This window comes from Equus caballus, chromosome 11, assembly GCF_041296265.1.
Source record: "Equus caballus isolate H_3958 breed thoroughbred chromosome 11, TB-T2T, whole genome shotgun sequence".
In the NCBI taxonomy this organism is placed as follows: Eukaryota; Metazoa; Chordata; class Mammalia; order Perissodactyla; family Equidae; genus Equus; species Equus caballus.
In genome coordinates this window covers 52,633,906-52,648,148 of record NC_091694.1, presented here as the reverse complement: position 1 = coordinate 52,648,148, position 14,243 = coordinate 52,633,906, and the positions used below count along the sequence as shown (strand labels likewise).

The following is a 14,243-nucleotide window of genomic DNA, read 5'->3' as shown; positions in this document are numbered from 1 at the left end:
TGCACGATCTTTACGTCATTGGTATTACTATTTAGAGAATACAGCATATCAGAAGATTAGGATTAGTCTTGGGATTCCAATACGAAATATGCCAATAAGTACTTGACTTGAAGTTTAAATTGGAAACTTAATGAAAAAAGTATTGACTTATTGAAGAAAATCTAAGACTCATCAGATAAGCTTGATGCATTCAATGAACTAGAATTACGTAAGAATTAAAGAAGATTTGCCTGTTATAACAAATACAGTACCTATGATAATTCAAATATTTAAAGCATCTAATATCTTAAATGTATTAACGCAGCTCAAAATGTAAAAAAGGGCATTGAAATAACTAGTTTGTAAGTGGCACCAAAAATTAATTAAAAACCTTTCTAAAAGTATTCAGAGGTACTGGCGATACGTCTGTGTGCACGTATACATATATATAAATCTTAACGCAAAAGTAGTTTTTTGATTCTTGAAAGTCAGATGAAATATTACATATTTTTAAAAATAAACCCAAGTAGCCACCGCAGAAAAGCCACCATCAGACACCAGACACTCCCACTGACAAGCAGACTGTGATCGTTGCCTTGGAGTGGACCAGGGAGAGGCCCGGGACCGACAGAATTTTGTTTGTCGAGGACCAAGGAAGACGTTCTGAGGGGAAGAACTGTCGTAATCGTGAGTCTTGAGCGCCGAGTGGGTGCCCAGACATGATGAGTCCCCCCAACCCCATCGCCCCCTCCAGCCTCGCCACCAGCCTGTGCAAAGTCAGCATCATCAACCTCACTGCGTGGATGCTCGGAGAGAAGTTATGAGGCTGACGTCACACAGATAGTGTTTCTAGAGCTAAACTCCTTACTTTCCCCTGTCCCCTGACTTTGTTAAAATACCTTTAGTGTTCGACTGGGAAACATTAGAATGACTAAAGAATGGCTAGAGAATTTCAAAATCCAACTAAATTATGAAAGAAGCAAGCCACAACTTGGGGGTTTGCAGTCTCAAGTTACGGCAAAGAATTGGCTGGTGAAATAGCCAGATCCCCGGAGAGGTGAAAGGACAAGGGCTCTTTTCCAACCCTGGTCTCAGTGTGGGGCCTTTCAGAGCTCCTTGGGGGCCCAAGCCAGACACGTGAGATGTCTGGTGCCCTTGACTCTACGCTCTCCTGGCACCTCCACAACTGATCCGATGGGTAAGTCCAACCTCCCTCTGCTCTCCGCCCCTACTGGCGTTCTCTCCGTATCTGGGCTGAGCTCCTGCAACAACTCCTGCCTGTTCTCCCCGCCTCTCCCTCCAGCCTGGCCCCATTCCTGACCTCTCTCCGACTTCCCAGAGCATCGTTTCAAAGCCTACTCAGAGTTGTGCCCCTCCCCTACTTGGCCCTGCAAAGTCCTAACTGCTTCAGGCGGTGTCTCTCTAGGTCTCCTGAGAGTCACAGCTCCATGAAGGCAGAATCCATCTCTCGGTTATTGTTTATGCCCAGTGCCTGGAGTAAAAGTCTAGCACACAGTAGGTGCTTCACAGCCTGACCAAATAAAAGAAACTAAGACGCGGTCCTAGATATCTGACGGTGTCCGGAACACTTTCCTCTGCTCCTCCGGCCTCCTGCACTTCACTTTGAAGGAAGGTGGTGGCATTTGTACAAACAGGAGGTTTTTGGGGAGAAGAGCAAGTGCCCAACAAGAAAATGACAGGGCTGCAGAGTAAGATCCTGGAAAGAAAATGCGTGGAGAGACGTCTGAATATAGATTTGTTTGCTCCCCTAACAAGCATTTGCTGAGCAGCTCTGATGATTTGCTGCCCAGTTACCTCGCTGATCCTGGGGACAGAGCAGTGACTCCTACTTGTGGAGTGCTGACTAGGGGTCAGGCTGTCTCTGAAGAATGCTATGTCTATTAACCTTCAAATCCTCACAGTGATCACACGCACCCTATCCCGTGGGATGGGTGGGGACACAGGGGCACAGAGAGGTGAAGCATCTGGGTATGAAGAGCCAGGAAGCCAAGAGCCTGGACATGCAGTTGGGCAGTCTGGCCATTGACCCTGAGCTCGTAACCCCGGAGCCACGTGTGTGTTCCCTGGAGGCACATGTCTCCCACTGCCACTGAGTCCACATTCTAATGGGGGGGGGGGGCTGGATGAGAAATAAGCAAACACGCAAGAATGTTGGAGAGTGGCAGGTGCTGTAAAGGGACGAAATGGGGTGGCAGGGGGAGGGATACCACGGAGGCCATTCTTAATGCCTTAAAAGCCTGGGAAGCCTTTGCTTTGAAGGAGACATTGAACTGAAACCTGCACAATGAGAGGGGGACGCTGCAGAAGAGCTTGAGTTCCAGGTGTTTCAGGCAGAGGAACAGCATGCGCAAAGGCGAGGACCAACGCTGAAGACTGATATCCCTGATGGGTTCACATTTCACCCTGGCAGTGGAAGAAATTCAGTGGCTGCCACAGGGTTTGCCGTTTTGTGTGATTGTGGACTTCCCGTAGGGGAGTCTGGGGCAGACAAGCTGGGGAAAGTCTCATTGTGTGGCCCCTAAAGCCGACCGCCACCTGGGGGCCCTGGCGGCTTGGGCCCCAGGGTGCATTATCACAGAGCCAAGCAGACTCACGTTTTGTTTGAAGCTGTGGTTCTCAGAGCATTCGGAGACATCCTGCCAAGTATCTGTGGAGTTCTCCCGCGTCTGCCAAGCGCCCCGAGCCAAGCAGTGTCTGTAGGCCCTTCCTGCGTTCTCTGAAAGTAAACACAGCTCTGGGGGAAAGGTCAGGACACGCAACTCGTTCCCCGAGGACATGGAAGGCTCTAGTCCTCACCACCAAGTTGTGGAAAATCCCAGGGAAAATGGATTTTCACTTCCCCTTTTGGTGGCTTATTAGCATCCCTACTGTTTATTTGGGATGGGAAGAAAAACACAGAAGTCTCTACATTTCGTAACAAACCATGATCTGCTAATATCTGCTTTGTTTACCCAAAGTCTCCGGAGCCAGAACAGTCCCTGGTGACTCAGAGATGCGATAGCCCTCCAAGGTGCAGCCCAGCCGGGAGACACAGACCTGGGGCGTCCTGGCGCCTGCTCAGTGGGGCATCTCTTCTGATGCTCAAGAGGTGGTGCCGTGAAGAAGGGAAAGAGGTGGACAAAGCCTGCTCTGCCACCTATGTGCTTTGTGGCCTTGGGCAGGGCCCTCCCACTCTCTGAGCCTTCTGCTTTCTTCATCAGGAGCTGGAGATAATAACGGGACCAACCCTCCACAGTTACGGGGAGGATTAAATGAAAGTATGTGTGTGCATATGACGGGCAAAGCACCCTGCCCACAAGGATGGCTGTTGCGACTCAGTCACGTCTATTCCAGGAGCCCTTTCCCAAAGGCATCATCCTCCTACCTGGACGATCAGGGACTGGACTTGCAAACGAGAAATGGAAATTTGGAACTTCCTACTCCTGACCCTGCATGTAGTGAGTCAACAGGAACTATCTGCTGAATTGAACTGGTGGATGCCCACATCGTACTTTTACTTGCCCACCTGAAAGCTTCGCTCGGGTGTCTAACAGACATCTCAGACAACATATCCCAAACCAAACTCTTCATCTCCGCCCCAAACCTGCTCCACCCATGCATTTTCCTGCTTCAGTTGATGACAAACCCATCTTCCCAGTCCTCTGTCCCCAAACTTTGGAGCTATCCTTGCTTTCTTTCTCTCTCTCGTACCCTTCATCTGGCCCATCAGCCAATCCTGTTGTCTCTACCTTCAAATATATCCAGAATCTGAGCATCACTTTTTCTCTCCTGCTACCCGTCTAACTGGAGCCACCATTATCTCGCACCTGGATTATTGCAAATGCCTCCAATACTCTTGCCCCTCGTATGGTTAACCCAGAGGTCAGAGTGAGCTGAATAAAATGTCAGTTACATCACGTCATGCCTTGCTCAAAACCTTCCAAAGCCTCTCTGAAAACAAGTCAGAGTCCTTATATGGCCTCCCACAAAGCCCTGTAAGGTGTGGCCCCAGGTCTGGCTCTGACCTACCCTCCTATTGCTTCTCTTCCCCCTTCACTCCAGCCACGTCGGCCTCCTTACTCTTTGTCGAACACACCAGACATGTCCCCAAATAGTGCGCAACTTCGCTCGTTGTCTCCTTCCCTGCTGAACACTCTCCCCCTGTTGGTTAGATCCTTTACCTCCTTCAAGTTTTCACTAAAGCGTCATCTTGTCCTGAAGCCCACTGTGACCACCCAGTTTACAACCCCAACTCACTCCCCCACGCCGACCCTCCCATCCCTCCCCCACTCTGTCTTCTTTAAAATACATCACATTCAAACATACTCAATCCTCTACTGATTTATGATGTTTCTTGATTATTGTCTGTCTCTGCTGCTAGAATATGAGCCCCAAAGGAAAGGGATTTTATTCTGTTTCGGTCACTAATATATCGCCAGCACTTAAAACGATGCCTGGCACACAGTGGGTGATCAATAAACACTTATTGAACGAGTGAATGGCAATCACGTCATCCGACACTTGTGTTCTCCACGCCAGGCATAACGCTCTGTGCTGGGGATGCAGAGACGAAGGAGGCACAGCTCCAAGTCTAGCAGGGGAAGGAGACGCGTAATAAAAGTGCCATGAGCTGTTATAAATACTAAGACGGAAGCCTGTGCAGGTACATAAGAGGCCTCAGAAAAGCAGGGGGCCACTGAACTTGTGGGAAGTAGTCTGAGGAACTTTTTAGAAGAATGAAAGTTTCAAGCTGAGAATTAAAGCTGGATTTATAGACTAAAGTGTGGGTGAAGCTTTGAGGCATCGTGGCGAGGAGCGTGAGCGAAGGCACTGGGTGGGAATAGCTGGGCGGGTGTAGGAGCCTGGGAGTTGCTTGCTTGGCTAGAGTGGAGGTGGGAGAAAATGCTAGAGAGGTCAGCAGGGCCAGGTGACGGAAGGTCTTAGCACTGTTTAGAGGTGTTGGTGATGGGGCTGACATAATCCAATGTGCCCTTTAGAAAGCTTTGTGGAGGTGGCTGGAAGGGGGCCAGGGAGATGGTGAACAGTGAGGGGCTGGAAGGGAGGAGGGGCCAGGGCAACCAGAGGAGGGCTGAGTGTGAGTGGGGGCAGGTGGCACGTGGGAATCTTTCTTTCCTCCCTTTCCACTCCTCTCTGTTCCTCAGTTCCCTCTCCATCTGATGATGTCCTGACTGCTCTACCTCCAATATTTTTCTTTACTCTTTCCTCTTCTCTCCATCCTCTTCCTCCGCCTGCATCCACACCCTCATCATCTCTTTTTCTGGACCACTGAAGTAGCTTCCAAACTCACCTCCCCGATCCCCTCCATTCCTCAGTCCAAAAGCCACAAGCTATCAATGTCATCTTCTCAAACCACAGATCTTACTATGTCTTTCTCATGTCTGATGCCTTCAGCGGCTCCATGTCATCTGTCCCTACAGAGGAAAGTTTAAAACCCTCAGGGTAATACACAGTCTCCCTCGCAATCAGGTCCCATCCTCACCTTCAGTCTTAAACGCCGTTGCAGCCTGTGTTCACCGGTACATTCTCTCCCTTCTCTTGTTGTGATGCTGCTTCCTCTAATATCATCTCATATGAATTCTTCTCCATCCTTTCCTCTCTAAGCCCCTCCATGGGCTCCACATTCTCTCTTTACTGCAGGGGCCCATTTGGACTCTAAAGATTTACTGCACAAAATATTGAGCGGAAGAGCAACTTCTCCCCTTTTGCGAATCCCACTCGCTTCAGTACATTCCAGAAGCCCAGAACTCATTTTTTTTTAAAGCCTTTCACTGAAGCCTTAACTTCACTGTAAGTTTGGAGTCTTGATCACTTTTTCTCTTAACTGGAATGGACCTATATTTTTAGCTCTTCGTAAGGAACAGGTAATGGGTGGAGCTGGGTGGCGGTGGTGGGTTCCCTGTGCCCTTGAGGAGTCTGTGGACATTTGGGGCCTTAAAAACCTGAAAGAATTCATGGGACTCGAGCTGGGTCGCAGCCATGGCTCCTGTTTACGAAACACCTACTGTGTGGCTGACTCAGTGTGTGCCTTCCTGTTCATTCCTCAGAATGACCTTAAGAATCAGCTAGTATTCACTTCGCTTTACAGACAAAGAACCCACAGCTCAGAGGGCTCCAGGAAAGCGCCAAAAGTCTCCGAGCGTAGAACAGGGGGATGGAATCTAACCTCTGGGCCCTGACTCCACGTCCAGTGTATTTTCCTCCTCACCGAGATGACTCCTCTGGTCCAGCAAACTCTCTAGCATCTTTCCTTCCACCTTCCCTTAAATCTCACATCCTCATGCCTCTTGAACTGATTCCAACTGGATTTCACCAGAGGAGAGTTCCATAAAATATGTCACTAACTCTGCCATCCAGAAATGCATCTTCCTTCGGAACTTTCTCTTTGCGCTAGAGGCGTTGAAAAATTGAAACTAAATTTTAACTGATGTGATGATTTCTTGGGCTGAAATTAAATATCAAATATCACCATCTTGCCTTCTCAGAAACCCATTCTCACTTTGTTTTGCCTGGCACTTTGTAACTGCTTAGGTTTCTTGAAAATAGTTTTACCTGTTCTTAATTTGTCCATGGTCTTTAGTCAAAGGCAAAAGAGTTCTAACGAGTAATTGTTTCTCTCTCCTCCGAAGATAAAACCACCAAGAGGCTGGGCAGGTGGAGGTGGATCCTAAGTAACAGTCACTGTCTTTAAGCAGGATCTGAGCCAGCTAAGTGGTTAAATTCTCCACCCAAGTCCCATGGGGCTTAAAACATTTCCAATACTACTTCGAGGGTAGTTTTGACGCCCTTCCTCTGCATCTGACAAGCCAAAAGTTGCATGGAGGTGAGCGTCCCAGTTTTTCTCCCTCACTTCTTCCTCCTCTCCATGCTGGTGATAATTCTTACCCTCACTGCAGCAAATTCTGTGGTAGCCAGGCCTGGACTCTCTAATCTTCAAAGAAAAGAGGACTATTATGTTAATGGAACTTTCAGGCACAGAAGAATTGTGGGAAGACAAGGGGAGAAGCAGAGAGAAGAAGGAAGATGTATTACTGACAGCTTCGAAGGAGGCCTTTGGCAGGAGAAGAGGGCTGGAGAAAAGCCCTTGGTTGGAGCTCTTGCTCTAACCGCCACCCGGCGGTCTACCCAGGAGGGACCAGCCTTTCGGGAAACTGTCAGAAATCGGCAAAATAAGACTTATTACCTTCGCGCCACCAAGGTAAGTATGAAGGGCAGGGAACAGACACATTTCCTGGAAGGGAATGAGGCCAGCACACATACCGATCAAAGGTCCCATTACAAAATATGCCTGTGGAGACAAGAGGGGCCGAATGAAGAGCAATGTTGATGGAGGCAGAGGCACCAGGAGCCCAGAGCCCACCATGCTGGCATTGGAAGCTGGTATAACCTGAGAGGCATGGGAATCCCACTCTCCAGATGGGTCAAGGACGAGGAACGATATAGGGAATTCAGGAATGCTTAATGCAGCCCCAAACACTGTGGCTTTGTCTGCCCAACTTGACCTCTGGCAGTGGTCCAGTCAGTTATGTCAATGTGCACGTCATGCTGATTTTGGTTTACTTTACATGAACTGGACTCTCACAGAAACTCGGGGTCAGGAGGACACTGGGAGGTCCGGCCGGCGCCTCGTGTTCCATGCTTAACTAAACAATTATCACACCTTCACCAGCTAGATCCTGGAACACCTTCACTGTGAAATACACAAAACGACCAGTGGCTAGAAGAGTATCTGCAGAATTGAGGTTCTTGGTCACATGTGTCTGACACGAGCCCTACCTGGTCGTGTTTCTCCATTTGAAGACTAAGCCAATGATCATTATGAAATATTTGGGCTATCTCAAGCTTGGAGGATGATTTACACCCCAGCGCTTGGTGATGAGAAGCTACAAACACAAGCCCAGACTTATAGGTCTCCCAGAATCAAATGAGGAGGTTTCAGGCTGGATCTCAAACATCCACACTGCAAGCTCCTCACTCCTGGGAAACAAGCATCCTTCCCCACCATCTGCTCCCCATTAGGCCAGAACTCAGAGGCCACTCGGAGTGAACAGCTGGGTTACTGGCATCGGGAACTGACAAATGCAGATCTGCCAGATTATGAGCTGGCTCGGGGCACCTTGTGGACCTGGCTGACAGGTGTTAGCACCTGGTCTGTGTGCTGCTCAAGGCGTGGCTCCAGATAAAGAGGACCTGCCCTCCTTTGACCTCAGAAAGCAGTATTCCCCAATGTGGGAGGTGGCTCTTGTAACAGATGTCAAACTTCGATTGCCACCTGCCTGCACTGAAGGCATAGTTACAGGAAGAAGAGTAGAGCTGGAAGGCTGGGACTGCCTTTGGGGCAGGAAAAGGAAGAGAAAGTTTACAGTGTCCTGTCAACCTCCAGGCCCCTGAGTGAAGTGATCTGAAAGAAGCTGGTATAACAAGGAGAGGCAGCGTTCATCCCCAGGGCCCAGTGCTCAGAGGCAATGGGCCAAGGTTCCCTATCATTTTTTTCCTTTTAAAAGAAATGAACGTGGACACACCCAGAGTCAGCATGTGGGCAGGAGAGGCTATGGACTGACAAAACTATTAATGTATTTACTGGAATGCTCTAAACGTGGTGTAGACCTGGATAAGAGAAATGTCATGACTCAGGTCAGTTAATACCCTAGGAGACTGAGGCCCACCCCACCCACCCAATAGATGCCCAGGTCGATCTACGACAGCTGCTCGTGTCATGTGATTAGGTGGTAAGTGTGCTGTGACAAATGGCTTTTATCAAAGTTGGCCAGATGCATATATAGCCCATCTTCAGTCCCAGCTCAGCTCTCAGCTGAGAGCTAGCATTGACCAGCAGACATGGCTGCGAACCCACTTCAGAAGATTCCAGTCCCAGCCTTTGAGTAGAACTACACTCCAGACACTGCAGAGCAGAAACAAGTCAACCCCAACGTGCTCTGTCTGAACTTCTGACCCACAGGAACCGGGAGAGATAATAAATGATTATTGTTTTAAGCCACTAAGCTTTGGGGCTATTTGTTACACAGCCATAGATGACTGATACATGTGCTTACCAGAAGGTTTCTTGAGTAGGTCTCTCAGACACTTCTCTTTGTACTGAGCCCACTTCTGAGTTGTCTCCTGAAGGAGAGATCCTGTAACCTGAGCAGAAAAAACAATGATGACCCCCAGTTAGCTGCAAGCACAAAGGTGGCCTTGTTATCATCTCATATCATGATTCTCAAGCCTTTCCACTGAAGTCCCCAGAATGGCCTGCAGCAAGCAACAGAATTTCTTTGGCATCTTATGTTCTATTTTAAAGATACATACAAGGGGCCGGCCCCGTGGCCGAGTGGTTAAGTTCACGTGCTCTGCTTCTGTTGGCCCAGAGTTCGGATCCTGGGCATGGAAACGGCACTGCTCATTAGGCCGGGCTGAGGCAGCGTTCCACATGCCACAACTAGAGGGACCCACAATTAGAATACACAACTAGGTACCGGGGGGCTTTGGGGAGAAAAAAACAAAGATACATACAAATTTTACATTCACTCCATAATCTAATCATACTGGTTTTAGTACAAATACGAAAGATTTTCAAAAAAATCTTCAAGTGAGGTTGACATTTCAAGAGGATGCAATACGCTCATCCTGAAGTTTCACACCTTCAGGAAGAGTTGCGTGCGTCTAAGACTATGCAGATCTCAGAGACAAGCAGCACCCTGAGAGGAGGCGATAATGCATCAAGAAGGGCCAGAAGACCCGGTACCTGGGGGTTCAGAGTCAAAGATATTGGGTAGACAGATGCTCTGTTACTATACCGAGGCTTTGGGAGTTTTTCTTTCTGACACTAACTACCCCTCCCACGGAATCTTGGATATACAGCACACACTTTGGGGGCTTTTCAGATGATTGGGTTGTCTAACAACTTCTAATTTTGTATCTCTACCACTTCTTTGGTTCTAAAAGGGGCTTCCTCTTCTTTAATGTACTCATTTTTATGGGGTACTTATTGTATGCCAGGCTTTGCATTAGGGAGCAATTGAAGGGGAGACAAAGATGAGCAAGACACAGTCTCCGACCTGAAGGACATAGATTTTGCCATAGATGAGGCGATTATATAATCCGCTGGCATACAGAGTCAAGTGGCATTCTTACCCTATCATCCTCTGCTTCCCAACAGGCTCTTCCCCTAGTGGCTCAGTATTGGCACCATTGTCCTCTCAGAAACCAGGAGTCGTCCTTGACTCCTCTCTCTCCCTCACACCCACATCCACCTAGGCACCAGACTGTCTTCCTAAATTTCTCTCCTCTCCAACTCTGCCTCTCATTTCTTCCACCTCTGGTCTGATGCCACCATCCCCCCTCCACATTGTTCTAGAATGACACGTCCGGCCTGAAAGTCTTCCCCTCGTGGTCTTGTGGACTCAAGATTTAGCATCTCAGCCACCACTGTCCCAAATCTCTCAATCCCAGTCTGCTCTTTCATGACTTCTCATCTTTGTGCTTCCCATTAGTACTCCCTTCCATCCTCATCTTCACCTAGCTCACTCCTTATTCATCTCTCAAGGCCCAGCTCAAGCCTAATGACCCCTGGTCATACTTGACCACCTCCCTCACTGAAGTCTTGAGCTAGTAACCCTTTTCCTCAGTGCTCTGTGACCCCACCCACGACTGATTCTTATGGCCTATCACCTTGTACTGTCATCAGTGGCTCGCTAACTACCCCATAAGTTCCTTGAGGGCTGAGATATGCCTTTCAGCTCTGAATTCAAGCCCCCAGCGCAAGACCAGAGTCATTGTCCTCATGCTCTCTCATTTTCCAGCTAGAGATCAGAGGGGTGGAGTGGAGGAGATGAATGTGAGGGGGGTAAATATGTGATCCGGGCTAAGGTTGCCCAGTCAATCAGTTGGCTTTGAGGCTTCGTCTCCTCTCACAAGGGGTAACAAATAACAAACTCAAATGCTTTCTTGGGCCAAGTAGATAACCTGAAGGAAGGACGTAGGATAGGTGTAACAACAGGAGTAGAGGAGCCTACTATAAATTGGGGAGATGATCCATTGAAAGGCATTCAAACACACACACACACATACACACTCCCTCTCTCTCAGCAAAAACAAAACAAAACTAACAAACAAAAACCATCAATGAGCCCAACAGGTAGCCAGCTTTCACCTCTTGAATAATTTGTCCAATCTACCTTCTCCCTCCTTTGCCCAGCATGCCCCATCCCCAATATTACGGCGTTCACGATGGGTCTATGAGTAGTTCCTTTGCATTTTTTCCAGAGAATAACACAGCCAACTTTTTGAAGAAGTGCTAGTATGGTAGTCTTTAGACTCAAGGTTCACAAACTTTCTCAATTCACGGTGACTTGATGTCTCAATAATCTTTCCACAGCACCCTTAATAGCTAAAGTCCTATTAATTAAGTAGGTAGGTCCAAACAACTTAGTAAGTATTTATGTCCTAACATCTTAGTGCCTACTGGGGATTGCACAACTTCTTACACCTAAGAATCAGACTGGACACCACCACCTTCGCTCCTGTTCCACGTTCATTTTGTGCAGTACTTGCTTTTTATCACAGCAACTGCAGAAAACCCAGCTTTGCAAAGATACGACATCACCAAAAGGAATTAAGCATGATATAATGTTGAAACCGTGAACTATCTTGAGTTAGTAATTCGCACAGCGTCTGGCAGATGCCATGTATCACTGCTTCCCTCAGAAATTTAAAATCTCTTACAGCACCCCTGTGACTTCACAGCAGTGCCCTGGGGCAACTTAGCACACAATTAGCCAATAACTAATAATGATGATGATGAAAGAATTGGCACTTATTCCTTGGTTTTGGTTTCCAATGAGTTTTAAATCTGCATTAATTATAACTCTCTCTGACTTATGGCCCAAGAGGCAAGATGGAAGTTTATCAGCACATCGTTTAAAGAAATAAACATCTTAGTGGGACCATAACTGACTCTATATTATTTTTATTCAGCAGACAAGTTGATAACCAAACCATAAGTTTCCAGAATCTTCCCAGTCACCAAAGTAAGTTGGATAAAGTGTTGTTTATTTCCTCAGGAACCTCACTGGGACCTGGCTGAGGAAGAGACGATAAAATTAGTCATATATATGAGCTGTCCTTGAACTGACATTCCTATATGCCCTTGCTCTTTGCCCATGACTAATGGTCAAAAGCAAAAACAATACCCTAAGAAGCACTGAATTTGATCAGTCTAGAGGTGGACAAACTCAGACTATCTTCCCAAGTACTTGTCCTAAAGACACCAAAAACACAAGAGGCAAGTCCAAGTTCAGTCACAGGCAGAACCAAACACAGTAACGAGGAAAGGAGACCTGAGTGGACATTTTATAACTGGAAAAGTCCAGCTCAACCTTGAGTGCTCTCTCCCTTGCACAGATGACCAGCATCAACCACTAACTCTCTGAGAAGGGATTAACGAAAAGGGAAGACAAGCCTTCTGTGGATTCACTGCAAGCAAATCTTCTCTTATTCTTTGTTATAGAAGGAACACACTTCATTGTCAACAAAATAAATATCACAGAGAAGCACAGGGGGAGAAGATGGAATCATATTCCAACTACTCAGAAATTACCACCTCCTTCCAGACTCTTCTCTCTGCACACATACATCCTTTTACTTTCTTCTTTTTTATTTTAACCAAGAAGGAAATTCATTTCGTCTTGTAGTCTGTTTGTCACTAGGAGATATATTGTGAATATAGTTCCATTTCAAGAACTGTACTTCTAAAACACTGTTTTAACAGCTACATAAGTTTCTATGAAGTAATGTGATATAATTTATTTTTTAATTCCTGTAGCATTGAACATCTAAGTTGTTTTAGATGTTTGCTAATATAAGTGATGTCGTGATGAAACTCTTCACAGTTAAACATTTGAGCATAGCTTTATTAGGAGAAATTCTTTGAATTGGAATTTCTGGGTCATAGAGTATACACATTTTTGAAGGGTTTTGGTAATGTGCTGCCAAACCATCTATCTTCGCCAAAAACATTTTTTTAAACTTAAAAATGTGCACCTTTTTACACTCCCATCAGCCGTGTATAAAAGAGGCGCAAACTCACTTCTTAAACAGCCTAACTCTCTAACTTTATGTTTTTTGATGCCAAAGCAACTGCTGATTAACTTAAATGAATGTGGGGGGTGGGGAGATAGCTCTATTTTCCTGATTGAATTCAGAAACTAAACTGTCCCTGAGAATTTCTCATTAAGTGAATTTTATGAAGACTTCCTGCTAGAAAACACACCACGGTCATTTACATTCCATGCGGGGAAAGCGTCCACAAGCAAAATTCATCAGAAAAGTCTACCCTAAGCCCTGCAATGTAAACATCTGGGGAAAGAACGTGGGGTTCAAGGCAGAGAACCAAGAGGTGGGACACCAGGATTGCAGACACACGATGGAGGACAGACAGTCAGAGCCAAGAGGTTCTGACAAGACTCGGAGGGGGTGGGGCGCTGGAAACAGGCGCATTGTCAATTACGAAAACACCAGATCAAAAAGGCCGAGGTGCGGCTTTCTCAGCATCATAAGCCGGCCTGAGGCTCTGCAGATTCTGCTGCTGTAACATATGAACATTCACATGTCAACAGCTTCCAAGGAATGCTGGAAAAGAGAGAACACAGGACCTCCAGCACCTCGGGTAGACGCAACAGCTCCGCTGATCGCGGGTTATGGGATTGCTGGTGATCATTTAACGCCTGTGAATCTTAATGTCCCCGTCTGTAAAATGGGGTCGGTAATAATACTTTTCTCAGAAGCTTGCTGTGCGGAGGAAGCAAGATGATTTATGATAAACGGTAGTGCTGCAGCACTGCTTGGCGCCCAGTAGGCAGTCAATACATGGCTGTGGACGGAAGGTGAACAGTTAGCTGAATATATTCAGTTTTGATACGAGACAGTCAGAGAATTGAAGCAAAAGTGAGAGTTTCGTATCAACTTTCCCAACAATGGCCCAGCCACTAACCGATTAAGTCTTGGGGCAGGAGGCTGGCCAGGACCTGCCCCTTAGGAATATTCTGGTCACTCACCGAGGGGCTGCCACCATGGGAAGAATTCCATGAAACCAGTGACTGTGCTCACATCTCCAATCTAGAGGGCTTGAAGTCAGCCTCTGGGAGAATTTGGAGACAGAGAATTTGATGGTGGTTTTCTGCCTGTCTGGTCCCAGGCTAGGACCAAAGAAAGCCTGGTGAGGTGGACATTCACGAGACCTGACACCC

General features: G+C 47.1%; 1 protein-coding gene across 7 annotated transcripts in view; it reads right to left on the bottom strand.

The window, feature by feature from the left end:
* GLP2R (glucagon like peptide 2 receptor) overlaps window positions 1-14,243 on the bottom strand; it is a 66,090-nt gene that overhangs the window by 50,040 nt on the left and 1,807 nt on the right. For 3 of the 7 annotated variants that reach the window (XM_070226538.1, XM_070226539.1, XM_070226542.1), the window contains exons 2-4: window positions 9,051-9,138; window positions 7,181-7,285; window positions 2,595-2,734 (exon numbers count right to left, since the gene is read on the bottom strand). In XM_070226538.1, the coding sequence (XP_070082639.1) occupies window positions 2,595-2,734; window positions 7,181-7,285; window positions 9,051-9,138 (333 nt within the window). The remainder of the gene's footprint in view (window positions 1-2,594; window positions 2,735-7,180; window positions 7,286-9,050; window positions 9,139-14,243) is intronic. The other 4 variants (XM_070226540.1, XM_070226543.1, XM_001503249.5 and 1 more) reach the window with 2 other exon arrangements.